General features: G+C 31.1%; 1 protein-coding gene across 2 annotated transcripts; it reads right to left on the reverse strand.

Moving 5' to 3' along the window:
* Window positions 1–3,225: 3,225 nt before the first annotated feature.
* LOC111315626 (uncharacterized) lies at window positions 3,226–7,121 on the reverse strand. 2 transcript variants are annotated; one of them, XM_022917499.2, is made up of 3 exons: window positions 5,879–7,121; window positions 3,869–4,411; window positions 3,226–3,622 (listed from the first exon to the last, which is right to left on the reverse strand). In XM_022917499.2, exons 1-3 carry the CDS (start codon window positions 6,863–6,865, stop codon window positions 3,521–3,523), a joined length of 1,632 nt encoding a protein of 543 aa, XP_022773234.2. In that variant the 5' UTR covers window positions 6,866–7,121; the 3' UTR covers window positions 3,226–3,520. The 2 variants fall into 2 exon arrangements, with proteins under 2 accessions (XP_022773234.2, XP_089622308.1); XM_089766182.1 differs by having other exon boundaries at window positions 3,621–4,411; window positions 5,879–6,958.
* Window positions 7,122–9,823: the final 2,702 nt, after the last annotated feature.

The following is a 9,823-nucleotide window of genomic DNA, read 5'->3' on the forward strand; positions in this document are numbered from 1 at the left end:
TATAATTCATAGTTAACAAAGGAATAAGTTATCGCATGAAGATTATGACCTAATAAGAATGTACAAAACTTACATGAAGTTTTTTAGATAAAGTTTGTGAAGTCTTTTTTATAAAAAATGATGTAATAAAACTTTTAATAAAAATTACAATAGATAGATTAATAGAGTTTAATATGAAAATTAATAATATGTAAAAAATGTATTAAAAATATTATTTATAATTCAAATTTGATCGATATTTATTTAATAGTAAAAATTCTATCAACATTTTTATTAAAAGTATCTATTTAAAAATATATTTAAATTTTTTTAAATTTTACATATCTAATTTATGTAATGAGATTTTTCATTCTATTAATTTTTATTTTTATTTAATTATTTTTAGTAAAAAATTTCACTTAACTTCACCTAAAAACTTCATCTAAGTGTTGTCATTCCCCCCTCTATCTTGCGTAGTATTGGCTTAAACAAAATAGTTTAATGCTAATAATTAAACCATCCAACGCATAACTTTAATGCTCATTTAATTTGCTTCAAATGAATCGAAGTGAGAAACAATGGAAAAGAATTGCTCAGTACCATATTCGAGTGATTGCACCAATTTTCATCAAATATTAAAATGCTTTAATCATATTTGTAAATTCTTTAAAAAAAAAAAGCATGCCTAGCTTACCTTTTCAACTGAAGTTGACATCCTGTAAAAGGTATTACTCTTCGCATGGTTGTCTTGGAAGCAAAAAGCCTAACTTGGACTCCATGTTTTCTTTTCTTCACCTTCAAATGGTCAGGTCTGTAAGTAGCTAGAATTTTTAAGGAAATAAATCTTGGTTTTTGACATGGTTTTGTTCCTGCATATGTTCTAGATCGGCTGCAAAATTTAATGGTCGATAATAAAAATATTAAAGAAATATACGTTATAATTTCTGCAGTGACATGCAGTTCAAACATATAGTTGGAGGGATATTTGCAAGTGAAAAGTACATACTTCAATTCCTTTGTTTTTGCTGATAGATTATCCTTGCTTTTTTTTAAAAAAATTTTCTTTCCTTCATTTTTTTAAAAAAATTTTTTTAAAAAAATTTGTTTTTGCTGATAGTGAAAAGTAAACAAATAATGTTCCAATTGTTGATTCAGTTCGTCATTTAGTTTTGCAAACTTTCGAGTTTCTGAAGAACCCTAAAGCAAAGGCTTTAGGCTTTGGGTTCAGACATCGCCCCTAATTCTCCCACTCTCATTTTCTTTAAAAAGATGTGATTTGAGCCTTTTGGGGACTACGTGTAAATATGCCCATTCAGACTCAATGGGTTCAACCCCTCATGTTTTGAAGAGGTATACATATCAATCCAAACATAAAAGAGATGGGCCCTTCAAATGGCAGAAGCCCACGTCAAATCAATTGGGCCTTACTATCTCTTACACACTTTTTTTTTTGCTGAAAATTATATATATAGTTTTTTTTTTCATTATTTTGTATTTTAAAAAAATGAAAGTGATGATTCTTTTTATCGAAATACAGGAAAATAATTACATTTAAATACTAGGATTTATTTTCAAGAATTTTAATGCCATAATTTGTTAAATTGGGAAGACATATTAATAAATATAATATTTAATATTATGTAAATTGATTTGGATTGTTAATATGAAATAATTACTTACAAGTTTTTTTTTTGTAAGAAAAATTTCAGGATAAATAAACTGTTCAATCTTCTAGGTTAATATGAAAATAATTAGTTACAATTTTTTTTTTAAGAAAAAATTCGAGATAAATAAATTATTCAATCCTTCAAATCATGATAAAATGTATCGTACTTGATAACTTAAAACAAATGGTTACAGGTCGTGCATTCAAGATTATCCTAATAAGTGATCACCAATAAGATTCAAACTCAAGACTTCTTTATCTAAAAAAATAAATTTTAACTGATTGAATCAATAACTTATTATTATAATTAATTACAAGTTATAAGTGTGATTGCATCGCTAAAGAAACATTGTTTAAGATTCATTACTCCAGGAATAAAAATAAATAAAATCATCAGCAAAACAAAGATAAATAGAGTTTAGTAAAAGTAATTGACTTCTTTTTTTTTAACTCCATCGACTAAGAAGAATATCTACTGCATGATGACGAAGGGTCGATCACGCGGTGGCCCCTACTGTTCTGGGCACTCGATCTACGATGAATATTTCCTTTCCCGAATGATCAGCATGACAGTAGTATTAAATTAAAATACTAAATAATAATAATAATCCTAGAATTACAACCGAACCTTCTTTTTTAATTTCCTAAGTAATTTTATTTAATTGATGAAAGCATTGAATAAACATTAAATAATCAAAAGGGTGACCTGTTCATCTTTGTTTCTTTGGTTCTTCATTTGACAAAGTAAGATCCCAAGAGGCCAAGACAACGGGACCAGATCAAATTCATAATTTTCTAATCCCTGATGAAAACTATACTACAGATTAATTTTGGGGATGAATAATAGGCCAACGAGTAAGCTTTTCTTGGATCACAAGGATCTGGCATTGCTGATACAATCTTTGGACCCACCTCCAGTCTCCACTAGACCAGTACTACCACTTAACTTTTTCACTTAAATGAAATATGATTGTGTTCCATCAGCTACGGTATCCCTTTCAGATTCAGAACGTACCGTACAACAGATAAAATTATTTGTCCGCTCAAGAACAAACACCAGAGACCAGACTCTAATAGGGGTGGTTCTCATCTCAGAGAATGAACTGGTTCTGGTTCTGGTTATGGGGCAGACTGACAGAAGTAATAAACCAGGCAGGGGAGGACCTTCATCATTGTATCTTGAAAATGTGTATGATATGAAATGCGACACTGCTTTTAAACTTTATATGCAAGTTTTTTCGGCTTTGAATTGTTTAATTTTGGTGATCCCAAAATCTTCTTCGGCCTCATACATCCATTGCTATAGTCATCCATTGCTGTGGTCATCATCATCTTCATTAATCAACAAATTATTATGATTCTTCTTTGTTTGATTCTACTTGACTTGTTCAGTTAATCAAAGAAATGAATCTGTTCGCTTGACTCATTAAAATATTTAGCTTGCAAGTAATTACCCGGCCTAATGTCAGGGGCATGCATATCGATAACTCAGAAATTCGGTATTCTTGTTGAGAAAGAAACAAGATACACGATTAATAAGAGAAGTGAAAAAGTCGTATGGACTACTGCAATTTTTTTTTATACAACGTATATTTCGTCCTTTGTTTCATTAATGATACTGTCTCTCTCTTGCTGGCACAGGCATACACAACAAAATTGAAGACTAGGGGATAAACTAAGAAAAAAAAATAGTAGAGACAGTGATTAAGGAGATGAAAAAAGAAAAACAAGTTAACACCTAAAACAATGTATTTTTTTTATGGGCCCTAATCTGAAAGGGAAAGAGAGGGCGGATATTGAGATTTGTTTCCATACTTGATAGATGCTTATCTTAAGAGTGATTCTTAAATAAAGCCACATTCAACTTTTAAATCACTATATTTCACTAACTTCACCATCCTTACAGACACCCACATTCACCACCATTGTTCCTGGCTCCTTTGATTCCATGACCCTGCAACAGTTTCTTCTGGGCGACTGCCAAAACGAAAAAGAAAACAAACCCATGTCACTTTCTTTGTACTTAAACAGATAGGTTCACCTCAATATTTTAATAATTAAGTCCAGAAGTTGAAAGCTCCTTAGAAGGTCAATAGGAACAGTCTTCCCTATATAAAACTCTTTGAATGAGTACCTCTTACGTGATTGACTAGAGATTAAATTGATCTTGTGACGCATATTTGCAAATAAAAAAACAAGCAATGTAATGCTAAAGCAACTTACTCTATTCCATAGATGTGGGTCCGGTTCCTTGTTGACGATTACCATTTCAAGCTTACCAGGATCAGCCATCTTCCATCTGCAGGGAGGAGGAAGAACACGGTGCCGCTCATACTCGCTCACAGTTTGATTGAGTTCAGAATCCATTCTCACCCTTGACATGTAAAACTCAAAAGGTTTTTGGCATGGATGTCGGCTAACAGCACGAGTGTTGAATGAGTATGCTGTGTAACCTTCTCTTCTGTACCAATTCAAGAATGTTCTCGAAGGCATTTCCATCTCCCGAGGTGAAAACATTCCTCTAAAAATTTGAACAGCAAAACCCCACGAAACCGAGATGGTCCAACTCTTAGTTTTGTCATAGCAGATGGACTGCTGCATGATCCCTGCTGAATCCAGCTTTGCAGGTAACATAAGCCGCTGAAGGGCTTCAACCCTGGTGACATTAGGGAATATAGGCTCAACAACATCAAGGTGATGCAGTGATACAAATGGCGTAACAGGATGCGCAGCAAGGAGTCCGAACAAGTTCCCATACACGTCATACTGATTCACATTAACCAAAAAGAAACACTTTGAATCAGATATAGTTGTCAATGACAAATCTCAATCACAAAAGACATAGCATTAATATAGTGGAAAAATTGTTCCTGCAATGAATCATTCAGCTTCAGCATTAACAATGAACATCTAAGTGGAATTGAAAAATTGCCAGCAAGTTCACTTTCCTCATCGACAAAGACATCAATCTACAAATGCCCCACAGCAAACAACTATAAGAGGGTTGGTAACTTGGTACGCAGACTTCATACATAATACTCGTTAAGAAATTCAATTCATCATACCAACTCAAACCAATTACCATAAACATGGGGATAAAACATCATTTCCTAACTCGTAATTTAGTCTAATGACATTGTTAATCTAGTGCAGCGATGAGCTAAACATTAAACTAGAGGTTAACAAGGACTTTAGCCCCAACAACAAGGTTTAGCCAATAATTAGCTTGATTAATAGGAAAAAAAAAATTCATACGGCACTGCAAAAGACATTGCCACTAATGCACTTCGGCTCCACCAAGACATCTCTCCCACCCAAAAGGGCCACGCAGTCCAAACTCTTGCTCGAAGCTGTTCCATTTTCAGTTAAAGGAGCGTGCCAGCCACCTACTAGAATAGCGCTTGAGCAAAAGACAACACAAATATGACAAAACCAGGTCTAACCCTAGGAACACACGGGTCCCATACCGTCACCTCCGTGCTACGTCTACGAACCCCAGGTGCGGACGTAGAATAAAGCAACAAGCATGGAGACAGTTGTTGATAGTTTCCAATTCGATGCATCTCTTGGATAAAATAAAATTAATTTTTATATTAATTTATTTTATATTTTAAATAATTATATTTAAAATAAAAATAATTATTATATGATAAATGATTATAATTATTTAAATATAAATAAAATATTATTCATAAATATTATAATTATATAAAAAAATAATATTTATTTGAATAAAATTTTATATATGTTATTTATTATAAACAAATTTTTTAAAATCATCATTTTTATTACTTTTTATTGAAAAATTTAAAATTTTACTATATCTTAAAAATATAATTATCTTTAAAAATTATTTTTTATGTCTCCAAATCAAAAATTTTTTTTTTATTAATTCTCTTCTCGTGTTTATTTTTTCTATCATAATCACCCACCCAAGGTTGATACACCAAAATTACTGTCAATAAACCACCCGCCTGCTGCGGCAATGCCTATTAATCTCATTTATCTACCCTCTGAATTTTTCCGAAACCGAAATTTAACATATTGGAAAATGAGAATCCATTCTCACTAACAACTTCATTAAATCCCTTTAGAATCAAATTCGGTCACGATTAACTTACGCAAATCATAATTATAGATACTGATACTAACATTTATGTCAGTAAAGGAGTACTAGAAAACCCATAATAATGCACTTTAACAGCTTAAAAAGTGACAAAATGAGTCACAGACCTGGTGGAACCCGAGTTCCTTAGTGAGTGGGACACCGAGTTCAGCCATACAAGCCTGCATTCGATCATCGGAGCCGTACAATCCGGGATACCTCTGAATACACCGGTCTTGCATCTTTGCTAAAGCCTTAGCCAATGGGTAACTAATAGCAAAGCCTCCGCCGCCGTAAGCCATGCCATAGGAGAAAAAAATATTCTGAGTATGAGATTCCGACACGCTCCCAATGTAATAATACTGAGTATGATCATATTTCCTCAAAATCCTAACCAGATTATCCGTGATAAAAACGGTGTCGTCGTCACCCATCACGAACCACCTGACGTTATCCATATTCATCCTTAACATCTCCGTCACGATCCGCGAGATCCGAATCGCGGACCGGTGACCTTTCCGGTTCGTGTAAGCGAAGTTGGAAGTGTCGCCGGAGACTCGAACTGATGGAAGGGTTTGCTTGTCTTCGGGAGAATATTTCACGAGTTCGTCGAGCCAGACTACCCCTCGCATTTGGTTTGGTTTGTACCAAACCTTGATGTACTTTTTTCTCTGCTGCCATAGCTTGGAAGAACCTGCAATTCCAAAAACTACGTCTTGAATTTCTGTGAGGCTTGGTTTCGGCGGACCCTGTTGCATTCGTGCTACTACCACTTGTTTTTCTCGGACATCTCGAAGGCGATGATGGAGTGTCGTTGTCTCAGCCGTTTGATTGAGAATCAACGGTCGAGATGTCAAGCTTGTTTTGTTGGGATGCAGTAAAGAGCGATGAAGAGATAAAGTAAATGGGGTATCGTCGCAGGTATGTTGAGCTGAGGTTGTTAAGAGCTTGAGAGCGAAGATAACGTAGCTAACAGAAACGAAGAGGATTAAACAGACCTTGAGCTTGGCATTGGGTCGGGTCGAGGGTCCCGGAACTAGCTGATTGCTTGATGCGCTTCTCATCTGAATCCGATCCCCCACTACTTTCTCCGACTCTTTCTTGGCGTCTTTCATTTTTGTTTTCCTTTCTTTCTTTCTTTGTCTTTTTTCTTAGTTTTGTTCAAAACTTAGAGACTTTTTCTTTCTTTTATATGCACTATTAGATTCTCTTGGAGAATCTAAAAATGGGGGAATGACTTGTAAGATTTGGTAAGAGAATACGGTACCGTTTCTAGTTTGAAAGATCAGAATGTACCCATAGAAGAAAAAATCAAATGAAATTGGGGGGTTCAAGAGAAAATGGGAAGTAAAAGAGGTCGTCCTTGTTGCCGAGGAGTAAAAGGTGATAGGTTGTAGAGTTGTAGTGTTGCCAGGTTGCAGATCACCCCAACATGGGAACAACACCAAACAAATAACTATGTTTAAGTTTAATAATTTTTTTCCTTCAATTAAATTTATGATATCTTACGAGTAAATTTGATAATTTAAAATATAATATAATTATAATATAAAAATAATTTAATTTAAAATTTTAATAATTATTATATATATAATTAATAAAATTAAAAAAATATATTTTATAATATTTTATTTATATAAATTATAATACATTATTTTTATATATAATATAATATAAATATTTAATATTTAATATTTTACATCACATTGCAATCACTAAAACTAATTAAATTTCATTTAAATAGAAATAAAATTTATTATAATTGTAATTAAAAAAATTATTATAAACGTAATTAAAAATCTATATTAATTTAATCTTATTAAAATTAATGTTTAAATTCAACTGAAATACAGTAAGCATAATGGCATAGTATTACAGATGCGGTGAGATCCAAACCATTACTTTGATCGTGTTCATGCGGTCCTCGAATTTTGCATGTGAGACGCCACCTTGCTCTGTAAAGGCCGAAAATAACACGTATCAACACACAGTTGGTTGCAGAAAAAACGAAGAAAATTTATGGGCCGAAGCGCGGGTAACCTAGCACAGTTTGTTTCATCGGTCATAGACTTCCTCTCAAACCAGAAACTGCAACAAAGAACAAAGATTGAATTGATTTTATGTGCACTGGCTCTTTACAAGATGGGTCTTTGTTATGTGAGGGGGAATTACTTGAAAAGACAAGAAGGATTGAAGGAGGGAGATGAATTCCGAAACAGAAGGATTTTGCAGTGATTTGAAGCCAAAGAAAACAGAAGAGCGAGATGAAGAACAGAAACAAAACAATGGGGTTGAGTTGCAGTGACAATGGGTATGCATTAACGGTTAGCTTTCTGGATTTTCCTTTTGTTTTGTCCTGTATTTTGAGTGAAGGGAATTTCACTTGGCTTGTTGATAAGTGAAAAAAAAAATGGTGATACAAATACCAAGAAGAAAAGAAAAAAAACAGATCAGACCAAAATTTTTGCTGTTTTTTATTCTTTTTCTTATCACTATGAGATTGCATGGAACTTCCTTGTTTGTCTCAAAGAAAGTTTCGAAGAAACAAAAAAAAAAGGGCATGTTAGAGTTTATTGATTGTATAAGTGATATTTTTTTATTATATTAAATATATAAATAAAAAATTAATTAAAAAAGTGAAATATTTTTTAATATCTTAATTTTTCTTATATAATTAAAAAATTATATAAAAAACAAACTCATAGCACAAATTACTACTATTTAAAGCATTTGAAATGTTCAAATCTTTTAAACGGAACAATATGGGATAAAAAAAAAAGGAAATTTTGTGGAATTAACCATTTTTTTTTTTTTTGGATTAAGGAAAAATTATCTTTAGACATATATTATTAATTATCATCTTTTGGCAGATAATTGTAATTCGGATGGATAATAGCATAGCAGCTCTCCACCTTTTATCAATTTGCTTAACTACAAACCGTTTAATAAATGGATTTGGTTAAAATATTAAAAAAACTTTTGAATTATTTTATTTTTTTCAAATAAGTTTTTATATTTTTATTTTATTCAAATAAAATTTTATCTCTTGATTTATATTTAAATAAATTCCTATTTGAAATAAAAAAATTAATTTATGTTAAAAGCATATTTGGATACAACAAATTAAAAATTAAAAATTTGTTTGAGTATAAATTAAAAGTTAAAAATTATTTAAGGGCGATAAAAAATATAAAAATTTATCTAAATAAAATGATAAATTTTAAATTTTTTTTATTGTTTTAAACAATCAATTTCAAATAAAAAAACCCTAAAGGAAAAAAAAAACAGAAAAAATTATCTAATTAAGTAACTTTTAGTGAAGGGTCAATTAGGGGTGTTCATGAGCAAGGTGAGTCAGGTTCAAATCTGACTCATACTTGATATTAATAATTTATATGTTTATTCAAATCTGACATTATTTGAAATTTTGAATCTTAAAATTTTTTTAAATTTGACCCAAATTAAAAAAATAATCTTAAATCCACCCATTAAACTTAATTTATATAATAAAAAATTAAAAAATATGATTAATTTAAATTTAATAAAATTATATTTAATTTACATATACATATAAATTAAAAATAAAAATTATATAAAAATAAAATTTAAGTTTAATAAAATATTTATTTTTAATATATATGTAAATTAATTTTTATATAATTCACATATATATAAATAAATAATTTATATATATGTGAATTCGGATCATGTCAGATTAAGTTCTGATTTTAAATATTTTGTTTAAGCTTAATCCAAAATTTAAACTAACCTAAAAATTATGTTGAAACCCATTTAAAGTGTTTTAATTTTTTGTCTAAAACCTTGTAAAATTTGGATGAACCTTCTTGAACAAGTAAACTGAACCTTGAACAAGCGTAAGGCCAACTACCCCAATCCAATATAGCATCCAAATATTTGAAGTAGACCTTTTTATTATTTTGCCTATCAGAAATCATTGGGAAAGCTTCACTTCAAGTTTTTTCCTTTTTAACCAACTTGTTCATAATTTCTACATCTGACCAGCCAAATTCCATTAAGATTTTCTTGCCTGAAATTGTAAAATTTTAATTTGG

The sequence above is a fragment of the Durio zibethinus genome, chromosome 9 (genome assembly GCF_047325235.1).
Source record: "Durio zibethinus cultivar Kanyao isolate XHJ-2024 chromosome 9, ASM4732523v1, whole genome shotgun sequence".
Classification (NCBI taxonomy): Eukaryota; Viridiplantae; Streptophyta; class Magnoliopsida; order Malvales; family Malvaceae; genus Durio; species Durio zibethinus.

Coding starts and splice junctions, on each gene's coding strand:
- LOC111315626 (XM_089766182.1), bottom strand. CDS start 6,865: ATGAAAGACGCCAAGAAAGAGTCGGAGAAAGTAGTGGGGGATCGGATT. Junction 4,412..5,878: donor AGGAACTCGGGTTCCACCAG/GTCTGTGACTCA, acceptor AATGTGAATCAG/TATGACGTGTATGGGAACTT.